Source organism: Sus scrofa, chromosome 5, assembly GCF_054392235.1.
Source record: "Sus scrofa isolate SSC_HxYL_T2T_F1_AM1 chromosome 5, Sscrofa_HxYL_maternal_Yorkshire_Landrace_v2.0, whole genome shotgun sequence".
NCBI classification, from domain to species: domain Eukaryota; kingdom Metazoa; phylum Chordata; class Mammalia; order Artiodactyla; family Suidae; genus Sus; species Sus scrofa.
The window spans coordinates 89,778,744-89,805,328 of NC_139387.1; the positions used below are offsets into that span (position 1 = coordinate 89,778,744).

General features: G+C 42.5%; 2 protein-coding genes across 19 annotated transcripts in view; both read right to left on the minus strand.

Annotated features, from left to right (window-relative positions):
* Positions 1 to 24,912, minus strand: part of CHPT1 (choline phosphotransferase 1) — a 43,356-nt gene extending 18,444 nt beyond the window's left edge. For all 17 annotated transcript variants that reach the window (XR_014804218.1, XR_014804219.1, XR_014804220.1 and 14 more), the window contains exons 1-3: positions 24,591 to 24,912; positions 5,354 to 5,501; positions 4,920 to 5,061 (exon numbers count right to left, since the gene is read on the minus strand). Coding sequence is in view for 3 of the 17 variants with exons in the window: in XM_021092681.2 (XP_020948340.1) it covers positions 4,920 to 5,061; positions 5,354 to 5,501; positions 24,591 to 24,863 (563 nt within the window). In the remaining 14 variants the exon portion in view is untranslated. The remainder of the gene's footprint in view (positions 1 to 4,919; positions 5,062 to 5,353; positions 5,502 to 24,590) is intronic.
* Positions 24,913 to 25,006: 94 nt separating this feature from the next.
* On the minus strand, positions 25,007 to 25,944 carry LOC146403530 (uncharacterized). Of its 2 annotated transcripts, none has more exons than XM_084957405.1 (2): positions 25,846 to 25,944; positions 25,007 to 25,366 (listed from the first exon to the last, which is right to left on the minus strand). In XM_084957405.1, the coding sequence occupies exons 1-2, from the start codon at positions 25,927 to 25,929 to the stop codon at positions 25,148 to 25,150; spliced, it is 303 nt and encodes a 100-aa protein (XP_084813531.1). In that variant the 5' UTR covers positions 25,930 to 25,944; the 3' UTR covers positions 25,007 to 25,147. The 2 variants fall into 2 exon arrangements, 1 of the variants encoding a protein (XP_084813531.1); XR_014804224.1 differs by having other exon boundaries at positions 25,307 to 25,444.
* Positions 25,945 to 26,585: the final 641 nt, after the last annotated feature.

The following is a 26,585-nucleotide window of genomic DNA, read 5'->3' on the forward strand; positions in this document are numbered from 1 at the left end:
ATCTTCTATTGGTGGGAATGTAAATTGGCACAACCGCTATAGAAAACAGTATAGAGCTACCTCAGAAAACTAAATATAGAACTACCATATGACCCAGCAATCACACTCCTGGGTATATATCTAGATAAATCTTTCACTGAAAAATATACATGCACCCCTATGTTCACTGCAGCAGCATTCACAATAGCCAAGACATGGAAACATCTATTGACAGATGAACGGATTAAGATGTGGTATATATACACAATGGAATACTACTCAGTCATAAAAAGAACAAAATAATGCCATCTGCAGCAACATGGATGGAACTAGAGACTCTCGTACTAAGTGAAGTAAGTTGAAAGAGAAAGGCAAATGCCATATCACTTATATCTGGAATCTAATACACAGCACAAATGAACCTTTTTACAGAAAAGAAACAAACTCATGGACTTGGAGAACAGACCTGTGGTTGTGGAGGAGGAGAGGGAGGGAGTGGGATGGAATGGGAGATTGGGGTTAGCAGATGCAAACTATTGCACCTGCAGTGGATAAGCAATGAGATCCTGCTGTATAGCACAGGAGACTATATCTAGTCACTTGTGGAACATGATGGAGGATAGTGTGAGAAAAAGAATGTGTGTGTGTGTGTGTGTGAGAGAGAATGACTGGGTCACTTTACTGTATTGCAGAAATTGACAGAACAATGTAAATCAACTGTAATAGAAAAAATAAAAACCTAAATGCTGAAAAAAAATTTCAGGAAAGATGGATATTGGGGTATATGGTAATAAGTAGACCCTTAAATCCCAAACTGTTAATCATGGAGGACAATCTACAATAGTGATCCTGGAAAAGTGGTCTAGGGTTTGTTACAGTCCACAATGAGATAAATACAGAGATTGAGAGTAAGCAGTTAGAGACTTTTATGGCGGTTTGGTAGAGTATCTGTATCTGTTGAATTGAATGAAATATTGGAGACTGTATTTTGTTAAGTCTTTGTTTTTTACTTTTTTTCTTGCTAATATTTTAATTATTTAATGAATTTCATTACATTTATAGTTTTACAACAATCATCACAACCAAATTTTATAGCATTTCTATCCCAAACCCTCAGTGCATCCCCCCGCCCCCCAATCTGTCTCATTTGGAATCCATAAGTTTTTCAAAGTCTGTGAGTCTGTATCTGTTCTGCAAAGAAGTCCAGTGTATCCTTTTTTTAGATTCCACATGTCAGTGATAGCATTTGATGTTGGTGTCTCATTGTCTGACTGACTTCACTTAGCAGGATAATTTCTAGGTCCATGTTTTTGCAAATGCCATTATCTCTTTCCTTCTAATGGCTGGGTAATATTCCATTGTGTATATGTACCACATCTTTATCCACTCCTCTGGTGATGGACATTTAGGTTGTTATTACAGTGCTGTAGTGAACACTGGAATATATGTGTCTTTTCGAGTCATGGCTCTCTCTGGAAAGATGCCCAGGAGTAGGACTGCTGGATCAAATGGTAGTTCTATTTTTAGTTTTCTGAGGCATCTCCATACTGTTTTCCACAGTGGTTGCACTACTTTACATTCCAACAGTGTAATAGGGTTCCTTTTTCTCCACACCCTGTTTTTTTTACTTTTTAAATTACATGTTATTAGTCCCATGATGGGTTAGAAGAGGGCAGAGTAGAAACTAGTCCTTTACCACAGATTTGTGGAAAAATAGACCTAATACTATATGGAAAGTCTTGATTTTGAAAGAAGAGAAAATTAACACTGAGTCTAAATATTCACATGTAAATAACAAAATACCACATAATATGAGTCAATATTGGACTTGGTTTATATTTTTTAAATTAAGCTTTAAGAATTGTTTACTATATTGAATCACATGGGAGCCGAACCTTGATATATGGAGCAAACATGCTATAAGTAAGATGTGCCTTGGAGTTCCTGCTGTGGCACAGCAGGATCAGCAGCATCTCTGCAGCTTCAGGACACAGGTTCCATCTCCGGCCTGGCACAGTGGGTTAAAGGATCTGGCATTGCCGCAGTTGTGGTGTAGGTCACAAATGCAGCTTGGATCTGATCCCTGGCCCAGAACTTCATATGCCATGGCCAGCCAAAAAAGAAAGAAAAAAAAACAAAAAAAACAAAAAAAAAAACACACACTCATATACTAATAAAGTGACTTTCCACATTATATTCTGAGATTGGCCTGGTTTCATATACCTGTATTCCAATAACATAAAAACTATAAAAATTAGACCTCTCATAAAGTGACACAATTTCAGAAATCCATCCTAGCCAGCAAACAATCGATACTGTCTTTGTGAGCATATCTATGGCTTGGTTGATGTCCTATATTTAGATCCTTCTTATGGTATTAAGCTGGACCATCAGTATATCCTACTCAATGCTCAATGATATTTTCACTTTGATAAAGCGAAAAAAATACACAGGTTAGGGCTTCTGCCATATCGAGTAGATATTTTAAATAGCTGACCCCCTGGGCAGTGCAGGATTTCCTCCAGTTCCCAACAGGCTTGCTGCTCCACCACAAGAGCCATTTCCTTAATGTTCTGAGTATTTCCTCATGCTTCTGCCTAGAATGCTTTTATCCCAACTTGTCCAGCATATTCCATCCACAAGTGACTCATCTTTGTATCTCCAGTTCTAGGCACACATTAGGCTTTCAGTCAACAGCAAGTGAGTATAAAATATACAACTCGGCCAGAAATGTGAACCAATTCATGTCAGAAAGATTTGTAATGAAGTTAGAAGCCAAAAAGGTAAGGTCAGAGTCATTAAATATCAGTAACAATAATAAGTAATCAGAACACTGCAATGTTAAATCACTCCAATTTACCATAGCAAGTTCAGCATATTAACTAAAATGCATTAGGCTTTGCAAAGCTATGTTTCTATTTAGGCTTATTTTAATCTATACCTAGATACAGATTCTTAATTTTACACAGTTCCTTTGAATTTTTAGCCTGGCTTTTTGATCCTTGGGTTCTTGACTTGTATGTAAGGAACCAGCTGAAGACTCACCTTTTCCATAAAAGCTTTCCTAAACTAATTCAGCCTACAATCAACTTCTTACTCAGGATTTCCTCAGTGCTGTGGAGAACTAAAGCAGATTATTATTATTATTATTTTTGGTTGCACCCATAGAATGCAGAAGTTCCTGGGCCAGGGATATTCTAGATCCTTAACCATTAGGCCACCAGGGAACTCCCTAAAGCAGGTCATTTTTTCATGTGGCTATGGAGTGTATTAGCAGTGTCACAGAAGTATTATTCCATCCTTTTAATACATGTACTATATAGTTCCTAAAATAGGCATTTAAAAAATGCATTCTGTATCCTTCCATAGCACCTAATATGTGGATAATCTGCAGTACTGAGTAGTAGTCATTAAGAGTATGTGGTTTGGAAACGAGTTTTTTTTTTTTTTTTTGTCTTTTTGTCTTTTGTTGTTGTTGTTGCTATTTCTTGGGCCGCTCCCGCGGCATATGGAGGTTCCCAGGCTAGGGGTTGAATCGGAGCTGTAGCCACCGGCCTACGCCAGAGCCACAGCAACGCGGGATCCGAGCCGCGTCTGCAACCTACACCACAGCTCACAGCAACGCTGGATCCTTAACCCACTGAGCAAGGGCAGGGACCGAACCCGCAACCTCATGGTTCCTAGTCGGATTCGTTAACCACTGCACCACGACGGGAACTCCTGGAAACGAGTTTTGAACCCTGGCTCTACAGTTTTTAGCAATATAAGGAAGTTATGGAAACTCTCTGGCTCATGGGTACAGTGGAAGTAACACTCATACATGGTTAATGCAAGAAATAAATGAGATAATGGATGTAAAGCTCTGAGTACAGCAGCAGAACCATGCAAGTGCTCAAGAGGTGGCAGCTGCAATCATTCCCTGCTTTAGTCAATGGGAAAAATTCCAAAGGCCTTCACTCTGCTAACCGATCCATAGTTTTGAACTTTTCCTTTCATATGTCGTTATCAGAAATTTTTTTCAAAGCTACTGGGGCTCCCGTGCAGCAACAAAATGGGGCTAAAAGATCAGTAGAAAGGAGAAGCCAAAGCTGTGAATAAGCCAAAGCTGTGAATGAGCCAAAGGCAGACAGCTATTAAAGGATCAGGCAGAGAGGGAACTGGTGGGAAACAGGCTAGAGAAGAGAGTTCCTCTCTTGTGCACTATTTCCTGGTGTCTAAGAACAAGGCATCAGGGACAAATATTACAAGATGCTTTGACATTATCTCATCAATTGTCTATCACAGCTGAGTCTTATGTTTACTATTGTTGTGACCACTTTAAGGGGGTCCCACCTTCTGGACACACAAAGATTTGCCTGAAAAGGACCTTTTATAATCCATCTCTCTCTCTCTCTCTCTCTCTTTTTTGGCTTTTTAGGGCCACACCTGCAGCACATGGAAGTTCCCAGGCTGGGGTAGAATTGGAGCTATAGCCGCCGGCCTATATGCCAGTTCATGGCAATGCCAGATCCTTAACCCACTGAGCGAGGCCAGGGATCGAACCTGCATCCTCATGGATACTAGTCAGATTCGTTACCACTGAGTTACAATGGGAATTCCCATGTCTCATGTAATCAAATGCTGTTTTTTAAAGCATTGCAGATCCTTTTTCTATATTATTCAGGTTCCTTATTTTTCTTTCTCCTGGCTAATGTAAATGTGAGCTGGTAAGGTGGAGAAGAGGGGAAAACATAATTATCAAATATTGATGATATAAGATGAAGAATACCTAAAAGACTAAAATTAAGGTGTAGCATTTATGGATGTTTCATTAAATTTAAAGGTAATTTAGATTCCTGGTTGATGCTTTGTCCCCCTTATTATAAACAAATGAAGCATGACATATTGTGAAACTGAATTCGATTATACATTAAAATGTACAACTTAAAATATATACTTACCTTCCAAACCTCAACACGCCTGAAACATAAGTCTGCCAATGAGCACAATAAAACATGAACATCCCAATAAAAGAGCAGAAAAACAACCAGTCAGGATGAGTTCCTAAGCGAACGGCAATTGAAGCTCCAACTGCCATAAAAACTGAAAGAAACAATGTTTAAGAACAATTAAGAATTTAAAATCATTAATGAAATAATTGCCACTGACTGTTTAGAAATACAGAATTTTAAGGTGCCTAATCTTGGCATTAAAATAAGGCACACTAAACAAAATAAATTCTTGAACATACTTTTAAAATACACTGTGCAAAATTGCTCCCAAATGTAACCCTGTCCAAAAATCTGACCAAAGAGCTCAATTCACTTCCGTTTTTAAGCCATCTCTAAGACAAACAAAAAAGCCAATTAAAGGAAAAAAACTGCCACTAAGTTACCTGTGGAAAGAGAGTCACAACCATGGTCAAAAAGTTCCCCTAAAGGAGAACAAGAGTTTGTTCTTCTGGCTTGTTTCCCATCAATAGCATCCAGTGATTGGTAGATGAAGAGACCCAATGCACATAAAAGGTACGTCCAATATGGTGCCTACAAATAAATATAAACAATAAGACAGGTGAGTGACGATAAGCTAGCGTCTGTTTGAAAATAGCTCAACCTACGGGAATCAACACATTTTTTTAATGTTATCACCTCAGTGTGTAATAAAGAATAGGCACAAGCCTCTTCCACAGATGAGAATTAAACTGAGAAATGAATTGCTCGAGGTCATTTGGGCAGAGAGTCAAGGAAGTCTATACTGTAAGAGGTAGAAACTTACATGAACAAGCCAGGATTAGGACCCTGATTTTGATTCTTAGTTCACATTCCTTTTAATGTAATATATTCATTTATGGCTCTGGGTTTGAAATTATACGGTATGTCTCTGCTATGAAAAAAAACCCTTAAATACAAACCACAGACCCCTGCTTTTATTCATGACGGAGTGTCAGGGACTAGATCTACTCTCCCATCTTGTATAACTAGAAAAGCAGTAAAATAAAGAAAAATATTTTCAGACACTGCAGACAGTGCGGCACTGTGCTCCCTGACAGAAGGGAAACAAACGGAGGTGAGCCCTGTGACTGCTCTGGCTTACAGCAATAGGCAGTTTCCAGGCCACACGACACAGGCGGGGAACTGGTACAGAACCCAGCCATCCTGCTGTGCTGAGAAGAAATGGAGCAGAGATCAGGAAGATCAAGGCAGCTAGAATGTGTGGGGAGGGCACTGGAGATGGGAGGGGTGCGAGTTCTGGAGATATACAGAGCATGCCTTTGAGTTCTGGCTGAAAAGTGACCTGTGCCTAGTGAGACAAAACTGCTAACCAAGGCCAGGAAATGAATCACTGAAAAGTGCAAGCCACACAATTGTTTTTCTCTTTTTTGTCTTTTTAGGGCTGCACCCGAGGCATATGGAAGTTCCCAGGCTAGGGGTCCAATCACAGCTGGAGCCGCGGGCCTACACCACAGCCACAGCAATGCAGTGTACACCACAGCTCACGGCAATGCTGGATCCTTAACCCGCTGAGCTAGGCCAGGTATTGAACCTGCATCTTCATGGATACTAGTCAGATTTGTTTCTGCTGAGCCACCACAGGAACTCCAAGGCCACATAATTCCTTTTTTTGTTTGTTTGTTTTTTAGAGCCACATCCATGGCACATGGAGACTCCCAGGCTAGGGGTCGAATCGGAGCCATAGCTGCTGGCCTATACCACAGCCATGCCAGATCCAAGCTGCATCTGTGACCTACCCCACAGCTCATGGCAATGCCAGATCCTTAACCCACTGAGCAAGGCCAGGGATTGAACCCACATCCTCATGGATCCTAGTCTGCCTTGTTAACTGCTGAGCCACAAAAGGCCGGAGCCACACAATTATTGAAGCCCGCTGGGAATTGTTTGTATTCCTACCAGGCAGAGGAGAAAGAACTTATAATACTTAGGGCATTGGGTGGAGTTCTCAGAAGTGAACTAGTGCTAGCAGTGGGTATAAATTAGCCCTAGACTAAAGGCTTCTCTGGACAGCCTGAATGGATATGAAATCCAGCCTCAAAAAGATCCAACTGATTCCAGGTAACTTAACTCTAGACAACACAAAGTGCAATACTTAAAAGGATACCCCACCAAATCTAGTACCCCAAAATGTATGATTCTTAGAGTTCCTGCTGTGGCACAGTGGGTTAAGTACCTGACTCAGTGGCTTGGGTTGCTGTGGAGGTGTGGGTTTGATCCCTGGCCTAGGAACTTCCATATGCTGTGGGTGTGGTCATTAAAAAAAAGTAAAATTCACAATGTCTGGCATCCAAATGAGAATTCTTATAAATACGCCTCATATTTCAAGAAGGTGGAGGAAAACATGACTCCAGTGAAACCTCTAGAAATGAAAAGTACAATATTTCAAATATAAAATATACTAGATAAAATTAACAGCACATTAGACACCGGAGAAGAAAAGATCAGTGAACTTGCAGACTATCACTGGAAACTCTCCAAAATCATGCACAGAAAAAAAGACTATAAATAACTGGATTGGGCATCAGTGACCCTGTGGGACGACAGCAGTCTAACATATGCGTAATTGAAGTCTCAGAGGGAGGGAAGAGTGAGCATCAGACATGAAAAATATAATTAAAAATAGGGAGTTCCTGTTGTTGCTCAGTGGTTAGTGAACCCAGCTAGCATCCATGGGGATGCAGGTTCAATCCCTGACCTCGCTCAGTGCGTTAAGGATCCAGTGTTGCCATGAGCTGTGGTGCAGGCTGCAGTCGCGGCTCGGATCCCACATTGCTGTGGCTGTGGCATAGGCTGGTGGCTACAGTTCCGATTGGACTCCTACCCTGGGAACCTCCATATGCTGTGGGTGCTGGCCTAAAAGACAAAAAAAGATGAAAAAAAAAAAAAGGCTGGAAATTTCCAAATTTGATGAAATCTGTAAACTCACGTATCTAAGAAGCTTAACCAACCCTAAGCAGAGTAAGTATTTTTAAAACACCCAGCAAGGCACATCATAATCAAATCACTGAAGTCCAGTGATAAAGAAAAAATCATTAAAGAAACCAGAAGAAAAAGACACATTACATACAGAAGCACAGGTAATAATGACAGAGCAAAAGAGTCAGTAAACTTGAAGGCAGGTCAACAGAAATGATGCAATTTGAATAAGAGGGGAAAAAAGATTTTTAAATAACTATTCTTTTCTTTCAGCACTTTATAAATGTATTCTATTTCCTCAGGAAACTGTGATGACAGCAATGGTCAACCCAGAATTCTATGTCTCAGACAAGGAAGTATAGCAAAACTGTTAAGAAACAGGATTTCTTTTTATAAGTCAAACATTTGATTTAAATACATGCACAAGGAGTTTCCATTGTGGCTCAGTGGGTTATGAACCTGATTAGTACCCATGAGGATGTGGGTTCCATCCCTGGCCTCTCTCAATGGGTTAGGGATCTGACATTGCCGCAAGCTGTGGAATACCCCACAGACGTGGCTCAGATCCCCTGTTGCTGTGGCTGTGGTGTAGGCCGGCAGCTGCAGGTCAGATTTGGCCACTAGCCTGGGAACATTCATATGCCACAGGTGTGACCACCATCTGTATTATTGGGGTGCCAGAAGGAGAAGAGAGACAGAAAGGGCCAGAGAAAATATCTGAAGAGATGATAGCTGAAAACTTCCCTAACATGGCAAAGGAATCACTCACTCAAATCCATGAGTATCATATAAAATAAACCCAAAGAGGAACACCCCAAGATAAAACTGACCAAAATTAAAGACAAAAGGAAAATATTGAAAGCAGCTAGGGAAAAGAAACAAATAACATACAAGGGAACTCCAATAAGGTTACTGGCTGATTTTTCAGCAGAAACTCTGCAGGCTACAAAGGATTGGTATGATATACTTAAAGTGATAAAAATGAAAAAACCTCCAGTCAGGATTACTCTACCCATCAAGGCTCCCACTCAGATTAGAAGGAGAAATCAAAAGCTTTCCAGACAAGCAAAAGCTAAGAGAATTCAGCACCACTAAACCAGTTTTACAACAAATAATAAAGGAACTTCTCTAGGTGGAAAAGAAAAGGCCACAACTAGAAACAAAAATATTACAAATGACAAGGCTCACTGGTAAAGGCATTCATATAGTAAAGGCAGGGAATCATCCATATACAAATAAGCTACCAACACCAGAAATTGTGAGAAGAAGAGGGTACAGATGCAGGATACTGGAGGTGCACTTTCAATTAAGAGACCAAAAACTTAGAACAATCGTGTGTGTGTGTATAGACTCCTTCAAAACTTTATGGCAACTGCAAACCAAAAATCTACAATAGATACACACACAAATAGGAAAAAGCAATTCAAACACAACAGTAAAGATAGTCATCAAAACACAAGAGAAGAGAACAGGAAAAGAAGGGAAGAAAAAAGACCAACTAAAACAAATCCAAAATAATTAACAGAATGGCAATAAGAACGTATGTATCAATAATTACCATAAGTGTAAATGGACTAAATGCCCCAACCAAAAGACACAGACTGGCTGAATGGATATAAAAACAAGACCCATATATTTGCTGTCTTCAAGAGATCTATTTTAGTTCTAGGGACGCATAAATACAGATTGAAAGTGAGAAGATGGAAGAAAATATTCCATGCAAACAGAAATCAAAAGAAAGCTGAAGTAGCAATATTTGTTAGACAAAATAGACCCTAAAATAAAGAATATTATAATATACAAAGAAGGATACTATATAATGATCAAAGGATCAATCCAAGAAGAAGATATAACAATTGTAAATATATAGAGCGCCCAACATAAGATCACCTCAAAAATATAAGGCAACTGCTAACAACATTAAAAGGAATTGAAATTGACAATAACACAGTAATAGTGGGGGACTTTAATACCCCACTTACAGCAATGGACAGATCATTCAGAAAGAAAATCAACAAGGAAACACAGGCCTTAAATGATGAATTAGATCAGACGGACCTACTAGATATTTATTGAACATTTCCATCCAAAAGCAGCAGAATACACATTCTTTTCAAGTGCACACATAACATTCTCTAGGATAGATCACATTCTGGGCCACAAAACAAGGCTTGGTAAATTTAAGAAAACTGAAATCATATAAAGATCTTTTCCAACCACAATGCTATACAACTGGAAATCAACAAGAAAAAAACTGCAAAAAACACAAACAGGTGAAGACTAAACAACATGCTACTAAACAACCAATGGATCACTAAAGAAATCAAAGAGGAAATTAAAAAATACCCAGAAGAAAAGGCAACAAAGACAAAACAATCCAAAAGCTATGGTTTGCATGGAGTTCCCACTGAGGTTCATGAATACTAATGAACCTATTTGGAAACAAATCCAACTAGTATTCATGAGGACGCAGGTTCTATCCCTGGCCTCACCAGTGGGTTAAGGATCCAGCATTGTCATGAGGTGTGGTGTAGGTCACAGATGTGGTTTGGATCTTGCATTGATGTAGCTGTGGCACAGGCCGGCACCTGCAGCTCTGATTTGACCCCTAGCCTGGGAACTTCCATATGCTGCAGGTATGGCCCTAAAAAGCAAAACAAACAAACAAACAAACAAAAAAAAACAAAATCTCAACAAAATACTAGCACACTGAATCCAGAAATATATTAAAAGAATTGTATACAACAATCAAGTGGGATTTATTCCAGGGATGCAAGGATTTTTCAACATCCACAAATCAATCACATTAACAAATGGAAGAATAAAAACAATATGATCCTCTCAGTAGATGCAGAAAAAGCTTCTGACAGAATCCAACACACATTTCTGATAAAAACCCTCCAGAAAGTGGGTATAGAGGGAACCTACCTCAACATAATAAAGGCCATATATGATAAACCCACAGCTAATGTTATTCTCAATGGTGAAAAGCAGCAAGAATTCCTGTTAAGATCAGGAACAAGACAAGGATATCTGCTCTTGCCACTACTACTCAACATAGTTTTGGAAGTCTTAGCCACAGCAATCAGAGAAGAAGATACATAAAAGGAATCCAACAGGAAAGGAAAAGTAAAACTATCACTATTTGCAGATGACATGATACTATACCCAGAAAATCCTAAAGACAGAAAACTGTTAGAGCTCATCAATGAATCTGGTAAAGTTGCAGGATACAAAAGTAATGAAATTGACTGCATTTCTAGATACTAACAATGAAAGATCAGAAAGAGAAATTTGAGAAACAATCCCACTTACCATCACAACAAAAAGAATAAAACACCTAGGGGAGTTCCTGTTATGGCTCAGTGGTTAATGAATCTGACTAGGAACCATGAGGTTGCAGGTTCAATCCCTGCCCTTGCTCAGTGGGTTAATGATATGGTATTGCCGTGAGCTGTAATGTAGGTCGCAGACTCGGCTCGGACACTGTGTTGCTGTGGCTCTGGTGTAGGCCAGTGGCTACAGCTCCAATTAGACAGACCCCAGCCTGGGAACCTCCAAATGTTGTGGGAGTGGCCCTAGAAAAGGCAAAAAGACAAAACAAAACAAAAAACCCCCCCAAAAACACCTAGGAAGAAACCCATCTAAAGAGACAAAAGGCTTGTACTCTGAAAAGAATATGACACTGATGAAAGAAATCAAAGATGACACAAACTGATGGTAAGATATACCATGCACTTTGACTGGAAGAATCAATACTGTCAAAATGACTATACTACCCAAGGCAATCTACAGATTCAATGCAATCCCTACCAATTTACTAAGGACATTTTTCACAGACCTAGAACAAAATATTTTAAAGTTTGTTTGGAAGCACAAAAGACCCCGAATAGCCAAAGCCATCCTGATAAAAATGGAACTGGAGGAATCAGGCACCCTGACTTCAGACTATATTATAAAGCTACAGCCATCAAAACAGTATGGTACTGACACAAAAAGAGAAATATAGATCAGTGGAACAGGATAGAAAGCCCAGAATTAAACCCATAACCTACAGTCAACTCAGCTATGACAAAGGAGGTAAGAATATACATTGAAGAAAAGATAGCCCCTTCAATAAGTGGTGCTGGAAAAACTGGACAGCTACATGTAAAAGAATGACATTATAATACTCCTTAACACCACACAAAAAAATAAACCCCAAATGGATTAAATGCCTAAATATAAGCCTGGAGGGTATAAACCTCTTAGAGGAAAACATAGGCTGAACACTCTCTGATGTAAACCATGGCAATATCTTCTCAGAGCCACCTCCTAGACTAATGACAATAAAAACAAAAATAAACAAATGGGACCTAATTAAACTCAAAAGTTTTTGCACAGCAAAGGAAACCCTAAACAAGACAAAAAGACAACCCACAGAATCGGAGAAAATATTTGCAAATGAAGCAACTGACGAAGGATTAATCTCCAAAATATATAACACCTCCTGCAGCTCAATAGCAAAAACAAAGCAAAAAACACCCAAATCCAAACAACCCCATCAAAACTGGCAGAAGATCTAATCAGAAAATTCTCCAAAGAAGACATACAGATGGCCAAAAAACACACAAAAAGATGTTCGACATCACTTATTATTAGAGAAATGCAAATCAAAACTACTATGAGATACCACCTTACACCAGCCAGAATGGCCACCATCAAAAAGTCTATAAACAATACATGCTGGAGAGGGTGTGCAGAAAGGGAACCCTCTTACACTGTTGGGGGAATGTAAATTGGTGCAACCACTACGGAAAACAGTATGGAGATTCCTCAGAAAACTAAATCTAGAACCATCATATGATCCAGCAATCCTACTCCTTGCTGAAAACCCTAACTTGAAAAGATACATGTACCCCAATGTTCACAGCAGCACTACAGACAATAGCCAAGGCATGGAAGCAACCTAAATGTCCATTGAGAGAGGAGTGGATAAAGATGAGGTACATATACACAATGGAGTATTACTTAGCCATAAAAAGGAATGAAATAATGGCATTTGCGCAACATGGATGGACCTAGAAATTGTCATGCTAAGTGAAGTTAGTCAGACAGTGAGACATGAACATCATATGCTATCACTTGTACCTGGAATCTAAAAAAAAGGCTACAATGTACTTGCAGAACAAACTGACTCACAGACTTTGTAAAACTTGTAGTTATCAAATGAGACTGGTTGAGGGGGGGAGGGATGGGCTGGGGTTTGGGATGGAAATGTACAATTAGGTTGTGATGATGGTTGTACAGCTATAAATATAATAAAATTCATTGAAAAGATATTTTAATTTTGATAACCAAAGGAGATCAAATTTATATCTCAAATACATGTAAAATTGGAAATTGAAACTGACAATATTAAATTTTCCGGAATGACACAAAAAGTCATTTTTCTTATCATTTATTTTCCACTGAATACTTTCCCCAGAAATGACAGGAAATAAATCATCTACTGCGAGACAGTCCATTTCTCCCTTCTTATATGGAAAATTTGGAGCTTCTCAAAAAGCATTCCAAAGGTCCACATGAAAAGCTTAATTCTAACTTTTGATCCGGGAGACTGGCCATAGCAGAGTTAAAGGTCAAAGTGTTACTGGTTACAAAGTGTTACATGATGAAATAAATTTGGCTGCTCCTGGAGAGCACAGTTGGGGGTGGACGCTGTCCCTTATTTGGAAAAAGGAAATGGAAGACTGGCTCACTAGCTTAAAATGACTCCTTTAATACACTAGAGGGTTTAAGATTCAGGGTTTAAATATGTAAAGAGAGGCAGGGGGAATTTAAACAGGAAAAAAAAAGAGAAATGAGTTTTGGCAGAAAGGAAGGTAGAGGCCCAAAAGTGAGCAGTTTATTCATGAGCCAGTGACTAGATCATGTTTCTGGAACAGAAGAGCCATAGGTAATTACACGAGAGACAATTGGAAAGGTAGTGATGCTATCGTAAAAAGTCCAACAAAATACTTTTAAAAAGTATTCTGTTATTTGATACAGCAATCCAGAGACAAGGCATCTATTATCATGTTCTTTTTATTACAAATAAAAAGGAAACTTGGGGAGAGGTGATAAAGTTCCATAAGCAAAGCAGCTAGACTGGGTCCAGGAATCCAGCCTGGGTTTTCTGACCGCCCTGTGATAGGAGGTCTGTTGTGCTGCAGGCTACAGACTGGATGTCACTTCCCACCTGGATTCTTACCTAGACCTTCAAACCTCAGAGAAGCACTGTCCCACTCCCACAACACAACCACAATATAAGTGCAGTGAACCTGAGTGCTGGGAGCTGCTGCCAGCTGAGTCCTTTTAAACCCAGAAAGGCACATTGGTCCCTCCCTTTCCAGTCCTCCCATGGCCGCAGGAAGTGGACTTATCTTCTCTTTTCCCTGATGTCATCACCTCCCTTCGCCCCTGGGAGCTACAAAATGGTCCGCAAATTTTCAACCTCTTTTCTAACCTGCAGAACAGGCCCCAGGTTGGAGATTAACTTGCCAGGAACAGTGGCCCTTCCTTCCCAGGCTCTATTCAAAACAAGTGTTATCACAGAAGAGATTCTGGGGAAGCAGGATCTACAGGGCCGCCCCAAGTCAATTCCAGTTTTCATGTTAACTTTTGTGTGTGTGTGTGTGTGTGTGTGTGTGTGTTTTGGTCTCTTGTCTTTTTAGGGTTGCACCAGCGGCATATGGAAGTGTCCAGGCTAGGGGTCCGATCGGAGCTACAGCTGCTGGCCTATACCACAGCTACAGCAACACAGGATCCAAGCCATGTCTGTGACCTACACCACAGCTCACGGCAAAGCTGCATCCTTAACCCACTGAGCGAGGCCAGGGATCGAACCCGCAACCTCGTGGTTCCTAGTCGGATTCGTTAACCACTGAGCCACGACGGGAACTCCAGTTTTCATGTTTAACTTATTTTCAAAAGTTTTAAATGTAAGTACGGGAAAATCAGGCTTGGATTATGAATTATAAAGTCATAGCAATATGTCAGAACACGTTTTTTTTAGTCATGCCTGTGACACATGGAAGTTCCCAAGATGGAACCTGTGCCACAGCTGTAAGCAGATCCACAGCAGTGATGCTGGATCCTTAACCTAAGCCACCAGGGAATTCCCAGAATACTTCTATAAAAGGAAACTGTTCCAGGGAGTTCCTGTTGCGGTAATTGTTCTTGCTCAAAATAACTGTTTCAGAGAACTCTCATATTTAGATCAATTACTTATTCTAGGTATCATACCTCTTTTTATATGTGTGTATCCATGAGGATGAGGGTTTGATCCCTGGCCTTGCTCAGTGGGTTAAGGATCTGGAGTTGCTATGGGCTAGTGTGTAGGCCAGCAGCTGCAGCTCCAATTTGACCCCTAGCCCAGGAACTTCCATATGCCACAGGTGTGGCCCTAAAAAGCAAAAAAAAAAAAAAAAAAAAAAAAAAGAAAAAAAAAGAAAAAGAAAAAGAAATGAAGGAAACTATTCTAAAAAGTGGAAATTCTCTGGGTCATATTAGATTTTTTAACATTTAAAGCTTGTAATTATATCATTTGCATAAAATCTACTGTATCCTTAAAAATTAGAATTTTATAATACATCATAGAAATCTTTCTAGGTCAAGCATAAAGATCTACATCATTTTTTTTTTCCTTTTTATGGCTGCACCTGCAGCATATGGAAGTTCCCAGGCCAAGGGTCAAAACACATCCTTCTTTTAAATGACTGCATGGTATTGAAGCAATAACTTCACTAATGATAAATTGTATGTAACTGCATAAAAGATTGACCCCCTAGTCATTAAAAAAAAACAAACGATAAATTTAAACTGCTTTTCAGTTACATCACTGAAAAAAAAAACTGTATAAAAGTAAGTATTGGGGGAAGTTTTACTTTTTCTAGTTACTTGAATTATAGGATTAGAGAAACCAGATATTTGAATCAGATCACATGGTGATTGTTCTTGTTCAAAATAACTCTGGCTCAGAGAGAACACTCATATTTAGATCAATTACTTATTCTAGATATCATACCTCTTATTATATGTGTGTTTGTGCAGAGACATCAGGAAAAGAAAGACAATACTTAGTGATTAACAAACATCTCTGCTAACTGGACAAATTTTATTTACAGCTCAGACCTTAAAATACTGGATTTTGGGGAACACATTCTTAGGTTTTCTGTAACAGAACATGCTAGACGAGGTAGCCTCCAAAGTCCCATCTTCACAACAGAATATAATCCCCTCAAGAGGAGGAGATATGTTCTCTGCTTTTTTTTTTTTTTTTTTTGGTAGGGCCATACCTGAGGCATGTGGAGGTTCCCCAGGCTAGGGGCTGAATTAGAGCTGCAGCCACTGCTCTGTGCCACAGCCACAGCAATGCCAGATCCAAGCCATGACTGTAACTTACACCACAGCTCATGGCAACACTGCATTCTTAACCCACTGAGAGAGGCCAGGGATTGAACCTGCATCCTCATGGATGCAAGTCAGACTTGTTTCCATTGAGTCATGACGGGAACTCCTGTTTTCTGTTTTTAAAATCTGTTCCATGGGAGCTAAATAACTAGATGATTAAAATCAGCTGATGATCTAAATGTTTCCTATCAAGTAATACGTTATCTGGTAACCTATCAGGTAAAATGGTTTCCAAAACGACCACATGTCCTGGGTTCTTCTTGCAGAGTGGCTAGAAGTGTAGACTCTGCACTCCACCAGTACCACCTGGATCCTAGCTGTGCCATTACCAGTTGGGCAAACTGGATGAATTACTTAATCTCCTGGAGCCTTAGTTTCCCTTTATGAAAAATGGGAATAATCACTCTTCCTGTCTCATCTTGAGAATTCAATGAATTATTACATGTAAAGTGCCTAGAAAAGTGGTTAGCATATGGGAAGAGCTCAGTAAATTTTAGTCATTGATATTTCTGATACTATATAATTTTAGGTGATTTATAGGTAAATTTTTCATTTTATTACTTACGTCTTTAATGTATTTTGAAAAATAAATCTTTTTAAAATTAGCTAGCATAGCTATAAACCTATGATTTTATAGATCTTAAGGCTTCAAATGAATCTAAGTTTTAGAAGTAGATTTAAAACTGATGTAAATAAAAAATAGTATAAGTAGGAAGTTCCCATGGGGTGCAGTGGGTAAGGATCCAGCGTTGCCACAGCTGTGGTGCAGGTCATAACTGCAGTGCGGGTTCGATCCCTGGCTGGGGGAATGTCCACAAGCCACAGGTGCAGCCAAAAAACAAACAAACAAAAACCCCCCAAATAGTACAGGTAATAAAAGCAAAAATCTTCCCCTAATAAAATTGAGGAAAGACTAGAACTATATAATGCCTATTTATATGAATTTTCATACTTAAAAAGTGCCCCTTTGCTTTAAATGGCCTTGGGTATAAGATGATACAGATGCAAAGAGTATTACATAAGGAGCAGTGACTGGGTCAGCTGGTAGCAGGGAGATTTCAATTATCCAAATATCAACTGACCTCTCCCTCTATAAAAATAGAAACTGCATTTATAAGATGTAGGAAGAAAGAAAATTAGAAGACAGATCAGGCATGCGTGAAAAAATGTAGTGCTGGTGTGGTGTTAAAAGGTGCATTTCATACCCAGTTGGGTGACTCTAGGGATTTTTTAGAGAAAACTCGTGGCATTTTAATAGGCTGCTAATCTGACATCGCTCTAAGCAGTATTAAGTGCCCATGACACAGTTGTGCCCGTGGCCAGGGCACTTCCTTGCTTACAGAAGGGCTCCCCCTGGAGGCCATGCAGGCTCCAGAGGCTTGGTGGTCAGCAGAGGTAGCTCATTCTCAGCCCAGTCTATCAGGGGGCTTCGTGGCTCACCCCAACCTCTGGCCTCCGCTCTGGTTAAGGGCCAGCATCTGAAAGGAGCACACCCATCTTCAGGAAATGAGGCAGGTTACATCTCAGGGAGCAGCACAGGCAGGGTGCGAACACAGCTCAACCAGCAATTTGGGGTCAGAGGAGTTTGCTCATGATATTAGAAATCTGTACTTTTTCTTTTTTTTTTCCTTTTTAGGGGTCACACCCGCGGCATATGGACGTTCCCAAGCTAGGGGTCGAATGGGAGCAGCAACTGCCAGCCTACGCCACAGCCATTTGGGATCCTTAAGCCACTGAGCGAGGCCAGGGAACAAAACCGCATCCTCATGGATACTAGTCAGGTTTGTTACCACTGAGCCATGACGGGAACTCCCAGAAACCGGTATTTTGAAAGGTAGCCTTCTTTTTAAATTTTGTGTGAATACTAGGATTCTTTTTAAAAACCTCTTTTAATACTTACGGGAGTTCTTGTTGGAAACGCCAGCCTCCCACCGGGCTACGGGAAACAGGCAGGGCGAGGGTAAGACGAGAATCCTGGGGCCAAATCGATCATCAACATCAAGTGCACTGGCTGCTTTCACATCTGTTCTGCTCTTTAACTTCACAAAACCCAAGGGGTCGGAGACTTACACCCAAGTCACACACACCAGGACTGTGATTTAAAGCTCCCTCTAGTTACGCCACAATGGGATGTTTTGTCCACACTTGAACCTGAATTCTACAGATGAAACAGCTTAGTCCTTGGGAATCAAAGGGACGACCCCCAAAGCAAAGCTGTCTCCACATCACTTGCAGAAGCTCCTTCTAGACAAGGTTGGGATTAGGACGAGGCAGGTGAGACACCAAGCCTGCAGAATTTAGGGAGGCGTCTACTCCTCTCAGGGTCATGAACGTTCCTGCTTGCCTCATTCTAGTTCCTGCTCTGCTTCTAAAACTTTCGCTTCCTGCAGGTTATTTTGTTTTACTAAGAGAGGCCACTCCCTTTCAAGAATCCTGCCTTAAGAAATGATGCGTGATAAGTTACCGGACTGGTTAAAAAGAAAAAAGAGAAATTAGGTGATTTAAAAAAGGGAAATATTCTAGATTTCAAAGAACCCAAACCTATAAAAGAATCTGATTAGGAGAGTTCTCCTGTGGCACAGTGGGTTAAGGATCTGGAGTGGTCACTGCAACAGCTCAGGTTGCTGCTGTGGCGCAGGTTTGAAACCTAGCCCAGGAACTTCCATATGCCACAAGTGCAGACAGAAAAAAAAAAAAAAAAGAATTCGACTTAGTTATTGTCTTTTTTAAAAAAATTATTCCAACAAATAAATCTTTATGGTGCAAAGGCCACTCTAATCTGAATTGTTCAGACAAGGAATAAACCATTTCTTAAGATGAATCTGACTTCCTCAGAAACACCTGCTTTTTGGTTCAACTTTCTATCATCGTAAATGAAAGAAATCATTTAATGTCTTTTGACCTAGCTCTAGGCTAGGCACCTACCTGCTATAAACACACTCTTAACAAATACTGACATGGATTTACTTACACAGATCAAGAAGGCAGAGCAAAAATATTTACTCAAATAAGCTTAAAAGCAAACACAGCCACAGCTCGGAGTCAAAAACAAGCATAAGAGTGTTTCGTGGAAAGAGAATGCTACTAGGCTGGAACCTGAAAAACCAGATTTGAATCACTGAGTGTTCTCAAGCATGAAAGTAGGAATTGAATTAAAGAAGCTCCAAGGTCCTTCACATAGTACGAGTCTGTGATTCTGTTTTAGGACTGGGCAGCCAGAGTGGGGGCTGAGGACCATATGCAGCGTAGCTTTCAGACAGAACTGCTTCACCCAAGGGAGGGGGACGCAATTCTTGGGTCCTCTGCCCAACTCTTGCTCACTCGGGTTAAAATCAGCCAGGCCAAATAGGTCAGTATTTAAGCTAAGAACAGCTAGAGCCGAATTAGATTGGAAAAACATCATCTATCTCCCAGTTACAATTTTTTATTTCGTTCATGCAGTCAGTGATGTAGCAAATGCTGACTAAGCATCTGCTTGACACAAGACCCTGTGCTGTGGAGAATGTACAAATGGGCGAACGTACAAATGGGTGACTGCTTGTTGCGAGACATGTTTTTATAATATTTTCTTAGCCTCTTTGCTGAAAACTCCATCTTGTCCTTCCTTACTTTGTCCCGTCTTCCTGCTTGAGAAACAGTCATGGGGATGGTAAATGACTTAAGCTTGAGAACAAAGACCTAAAGGCATGGGTTATCCTTGGGGTCAGCTGAATAAGGACATGATACGTGGGTCTAGGCAGGCCGGACCTGTGCAGATGGGCACGCCATTTGCACAAGCATGATGTGTCCTCTAAAGAATGAGAGAAAGAGGAACCTCATGGCCAAGTGGTTTATGAGGGGTTGTTAGCAGAATTAGCTAAGAGAATTAGCAAAGAGAACCAAAGGAGCAAAGAGAACCTAGGCACACAGGGTTGCTGCAACAGGCATGCCCTTTGCAGAAGCACAGTGAGGAGTCTCTGAAATGCTATGCATAGATAGCTAACTCAAATGCTAATGATTCTTAAATGCCTAAAGTTTAGAGTAAAAGTTTAACCATCTACCAGCTAAGTGACTTTTAAAATAATAAAAGAACTTAGAAAATAATAAAAAAAAACCCCCTATATCCTGCACCTACAACCCCCTTTTCACTTGACGTCATCCTCAAGAGCACAATAAAAGCAGTGTGGTTTCTTGACGCAGGGCTCTTGGTCCCTGAGACCTTGAGTCCCCTGGTTCCCACCTTTATTTAAGATAAATGTCTCTGTGTCTGGTTTTATGTAAACTTTTTTCCCTTAAGTTCCACAGCACCCGTTCTTCAGCCCCATCCTGCTGAGCTGGTCTCGGCAACTGCTGACTGAACTTAAAATAGAGTGGATTGTCCTGCTCCATAAGGACATGCATAACCAAACATAACATAACACACATAACCCAAATAAAATGGAGAAGCGCTACAGGAGAGCTGCAAAGACTGGTGGTGGGCGTACCTCGCTTTCTGGCTTGGACTCCTGGACTCAGTTTAAAGAGGTTAATTTATTTCCCATTAGTTTCCTCATCTATAAAATGGGAATAATCAATAGTATCTTTGCATCAAGTTGCTGAGAGGATTAAATAAGATAATAGATGAAAGAAGCTTAAACTAATGCCCAGTACCTCAGTAATACCCCATAAATGTTAGCTCTCGTTGTTATCATCATCAGAGTGGGATGACGTCGTGGATCTGACTCCAGTGAAGAAGAAAAATTACCTGAGGACATAGTGTGAGGACTGGGTACTGAAAGAGGAAGTAGGACACGGACAAGGAAGACAAGGAGGAGCTCCCTGGTGTCCTTGTGGTTAAGGATTTGCCACTGTCATGGCTGTGGCTCCTTGGCACTGCTGTGTGCTCCATGGCCTGGGAACTTCCGCATGCCGTGGACATGCCAACCCACTTCCCCCCAAAAAAAGAGGAAGGAGAAAAGAGAGGGACAAGGAGGAGAGACATCTTAGCTCTAGGAAATAGTTCAATCTGGCTGGAGTAGAAAGTTCCTTTACAAAATGGTGGCATGAAATGCAGTTCAGAGCACCATTCTAGAAGCTTAGTACAAATCATTTAACCTTTCCCTACTCATTGCCCTTCGTCCCCAGTCATGTCCTAGAAATCAACACAGTAGTTAAAAAAAGATCAAATAATAGTAATATAGCTATGTAGTCAGCATTATATCCGAAATGGAGAGAGAAACGCGAGCATCAGAGTCCAAAAACTACACATGATTTTTTCCCGATCCCTTCTGGAAGGAGTCTGTCAAGTCTGAAAAAGCACTAAGAATTCTTACGTCTAAGAATCAGAAAACAAGCTCCAAGCCAGGTTAAAGTCATTTAACCCTCCGGGCTTCAATTTCCTCTTGGTAAAAATGTATGCTACTCTGACTTCAGGATGGGCGGACAGAAGAAATACGAAAACGGTGGGAAGGCAATTTGAGGAAGGGAAAAAACCTGCCAACCTCCTTGGGCTGACATAAGACACAAAAGCAACAATGGATGTGAAAGCACTTTCCCTACCTGGTAAGTATTACATAAAGCACAAGGTATTTTTCCTCCATCTCACAGAGAGAAAGGCAGGAACTGAGGATGAGATGGTGGTGGTATGTGCTTTAAAAGAAGATGGTTCTGGAGCCAGACTGACTTAGATCTGAATCCTACTAGGTCCTATCGTTACCAGCTCTGTGGCCTGAAAGCAAACAAGCTTTTACTGCTATGCTTCTTCGGTACTATTGCTGGGACTTTATCGAACAGGCAGTGTGAATCCTGCGAAGGTGTTTCCCCCACTGCTCAGCCACTTGGAAGCATGTGCAGGATCTGATTGCATCCTACACTCTTTCTCAATTTCATCTTATGATTTTGAAACCCAGCAGAACCCTGTGGGGCCCCTGGGCACATAAGCCTTTCTGTGTCTCCCATTTGTTGTTTGTGCGGAATAAACTTCAGCCTTCATGACCTTCCCTGAGTTCCAAAGGGCAGGTTCAAACAGTTGCTCAACAGGGAAGGGAGGGGACACAGGGATCAAGAAGGGGCAGTCAGGAAACAATAGCGCAGCTTTTGGGGCAGGGTCTCGGCTTTCTCCTCAAGGAATATGGATAATACTATCTTTTGCGTTCTTCCGCAGAACTAAAACCCCCAACAAATGCAAGCTGTTAATGAAGCATTCTTTATTCTGGAAAGAACACCACCAGACCACTGAACACAAGCTTTGAAAATAATGCAAGCTTGCCTCTACCCGAATCCTTAGCTGTGGCCCTATTTTTCACTCCCCAAACTATAAAACCACCTCCCAAACTCTCCGAAGTAGGGGCACCGTCTTTAAGGCATTAGCCTGCTATGGCCTCCTTTGCCTGGCAAAGCAATAAAGCTATCTTTTTCTCCTTCACCCAAAACTCTGTCTCTAGGTTTCTATTTGGTGAGCAGAGGCTGAATTCCAGCAACGGCTTTAACCCTTACTTCCCATGCCTCATATTGCCCCCACACATATTTTTTTAAAAGAGAAGCACAGCTTAAAAATTAATCATAATTTTACCTGTACCATCAGGCCTCCCCTGACATCCCTGAACAGAATCTCTCGGACTTCTCTGCTCAACAAAATGGTTCTTAAATGAACAACGATGTCGAAACGTTCACAATTTAACTGGCAAATACCAGAAACATCTGAATGCTGTCAAATCCAGGCCCAATAAAAACTGGATTTTATTATATGTTTTCAGGGCTTTTTTAATAATGGTAATGTTTTTAACCTGCTGAACAAATTCTAATTGTCTACATTTCTCTGCATGGTAATATATCATTCAGTCCTCCCTGCATTCTTGTGAGATTGGTTTGGCAATTTCTATTTTGCATGGGGGAAAGCAGACCCAAATGTCTCTACATTAGAAAGAAGCAATCACTTCTAACTCAGTGCACTTTTCAGTCTGGCACACTGCCTCTGGGGGATTCTGCAAACAGGTGGCAACTTACTGTTTTAAAACCATATGTAAACGAATTAACAATCAGAACAGGAGTTCCTGTGGTGGCTCAGTGGTTAACAAATATAAGAACCAGGAGGTTGGGGGTTCGACCCCTGGGCCTTCCTCGGTGGGTTAAGGATCCTGCATTGCTGTGGCGTAGGCCGGCAGCTATAGCCCCATTAGACCCTGGCCTGGGAATCTCCATATGCTGCACCTGCGGCCCTAGAAAAGACAAAAAAAAAAAAACAAAAACAAAAAACCCAAAACCAAAAACAAAACAAAAAACAGAACGTTCACTGACAAATCACATATAATAAACACATCCATCAATTGGCAAGATACGCTTAAAATGTAGGCTTCATCAAATATTTAAAAAAATAGATCCATGTATGGAGGGCATGAAATACTTCCAGTGTATCCTGCTACCGAACCTCAACGAATTAGTTCTCCCAGGACCCATACTCAATTATTACAAATGGAGTTCTCTACTTGGAGGGCAAAGAAAAGAAAGCAACATTAGAAAACATGCAATGTAATATTTTTCCCACATTCTCTAAAAAGCAGTGGGTGGGAGTAGCCCCCTCTGCCTGCGGTCCCCCAGCACAGGTCTCATTACCAGCTGTCCGAAGCCCGCATTATTTACTCTTATTTCGGGCATAGGTCAAATACTCATTGCTAATAAAAATCCTTTGCCTTCTATGATCCCTGGGTCGTGATGATAAGGATTATCACCTTGCTAATAATACCTTTGTTTTTCAAGAAAAAGCCAACAAAGCAAAGAGGAAGTAACCTCTTAAAAGTTATCTTTGATTACCACCGGCTACCGGTAATTTCAGGATCATTAGCGCAACTTTCGAGAAACAGACGGTTAAGTATATGTGTTCAAAAGGCATCTGGGGCTTGGCCAAGCGCACCACAAGTCCCGGGGCCAGGCAGGACGGAGCTGGGGGTGTTCCCAGGGTGCAAAGTAACCGACTGCCTATCCACCCTGCAGCTTGGCCCGGGGTCGGGAGGCGGCCGCGCAGGCAGGCCCCCGGCTCGCAGTGGCCAAGGCGGCCCGTCTGCGGCCCGGGGACGGTGAACACGGGACCGGGGCAGTGACCTTGACAGCCCCTGTGCGGTCCGGGGGGAGGCTCGGGGTGGACACAGGACCGGGTAGCGGCGTGACCACTTCCAGGCGGCCGCAGCGCGGGGGCGATGGCGGGGTCCACCCTCTGCGGCCTCGGGAGGCTCAGCAGCGCACCCGGGGCGGGGCCCGGGCGGGGGGCTCAGGGCTCCGGGGGCCAGCAGTTGGGGGTGGGCGGGCGGCAGGCCCTACCTCCTCGGTGACCGTCGGGCAATAGGAGATGAGCAGAAGCGTGGTGAGCAGGTTGATGGCGAGGCCCAGGAGGGTGATGGAGTTGGGGGCCATCCACAGCGGAATCCACTGGAGCAGCCAGGTCCAGTAGAGCTGCAGCGGCGGCTCGAGCAGCGAGACGCCCGCTGCGCTGTAGCGGTGCTCCTCCAGCCGCCGAAGCTGCGCCGCGCTCAGCGGCTCTGCCAGCGCCTTCTGCCAGCGCGGCGCGGGCCTGGCCCCGGCGCCCGCCGCCATGGCCGCCTGCTGGCCCGGGCGCTGCGAGCGAGGGCAGCCCGCGCCAGGCGCCAGGGCGGGGACAGGTGGAGGGAGGGGCTCGCGGGCCCGGGCCTGCGCCCGGCGGGTGGGACTCGCCCGTCCGGCCCGCGGCCGAGGTCGAACTCAGGCCGGGGCCCCCGGGGCCCTAGGCGCCCGCCCGCAGAGCCGCGGGCCGCGGGGGGCGGGGCTCGGGGAGGGGCCCGGGCTGGGGGGGTGGGGGTCGGGGAGGGGGGCACCGCCGGGTCCCTGGCGCCCCTGACTCTCTAATTGCCGCCCGAAGGACCCAGACTTCCCCCAGAGCCCGATGCACCTGACTCTAAAGTCCGATTCTTCTCCCGGGACGGTGGGAAAACTCCCCTGGGGGACGTGTCGCGGGCTGCACGGTTAGAATCTGGTTTCTCCAACTCGTGCGGTGTGCAGGGCTCGGTCCTCCTAGCGGGGAACGCGCTAGCCCTTCCCACACTGCAGGACGCCGCCGCCGCCTGCAGAGCCGGGGAGAGCTGGGTAGTGTGTGAGAAGGTGATTTTGCCCTTCTTGGGTCATGGGCTTGAGGGCCGCATCTGCCAGAAGAGAGATCTTCCTGGATAAACACACAGGCCCAGTTCTTCCTTCCAACCTCGAGGGGCCCTGCCATGTTTTAGCTCTAGAGAACCCTCACTAGCGGGTTCAGGGATCAGGGTTCAGGGTTCAGGGTTCAGATTCCAAGGTGTTGGAACTATCAATCGGGGCTTAGAAACACTGGCTAACTAGGAGCCTGAATGGTCGAAACCCATCTGATAAGAGCGTCTGATACCAGTGGGTGTTTTTACACACCCCCTTCCCTGCAAGGACGGGGAACAAGCCCCCATGCCACATAATGGCAGTTCACCAGCCCCTTACCTCACAATGCCCCCATTTAGACAGGGGACAGCCTGTCACAAACATGTCATTTTGCTCAACCCGAGGCAAGTCTGCCACTTACCTTTTTCTTCACTTCATGGCTCTTATCTGCATGCGCTTCTCTAAGGCATAGAACAAACTCAGAAACTGTTTTCCGGAGCGTCATGTTGGGCCGGGCACCAGCAGGTGTAGTTTGTTCCAAGGATTTAGCACGCCTTGGAGATGCGCCAATGAGCTACGCCCCCGCACACCACCTGTTTTCATTCCACGTATGAGCTAAGTATGGTTTTTACATTTTTAAATGACTGAAAAAAAAATTTTAAAGAATTTTTCTGTGACATAACATTACATGAAATTCATATTTCAGTGCCATGAATAAAGCCACTTATGCCTTACATATTTTTTTGACTGCTTTCATGTTCCAAGGGCAAAGTTCAGTGGTTGTGACAGAGACCATACAGCTCGCAAAGCCTACAATATTTACTGCCTGGCCTTTTACCAACAAAATTTGGTAATCCTTTCCTTAGAGCAATATGGGGGTGTCTGCAGACCACATCATGCATTGAATATACATCTTTTTTTTTTGTCTTTTCTAGGGCCGCACTCACGCCATATGGAGGTTCCCAGGCTAGGGGCCTAATCTGAGCTGTAGATGCTGGCCTACACCACAGCTCACGACAATGCCAGATCCTTAACCCACTGAGCAAGGCCAGGGATCGAACCTGCAACCTCATGGTTCCTAGTTGAATTTGTTAACCACTGAGCCACGACAGGAACTCCTGAATATACATCTCTTAATCTTCAATGTGAAAAAATGATGCT

Coding starts and splice junctions, on each gene's coding strand:
- LOC146403530 (XM_084957405.1), bottom strand. CDS start 25,929: ATGACGCTCCGGAAAACAGTTTCTGAGTTTGTTCTATGCCTTAGAGAA. Junction 25,367..25,845: donor GCCATGAAGTGAAGAAAAAG/GTAAGTGGCAGA, acceptor CCGGCTCTGCAG/GCGGCGGCGGCGTCCTGCAG.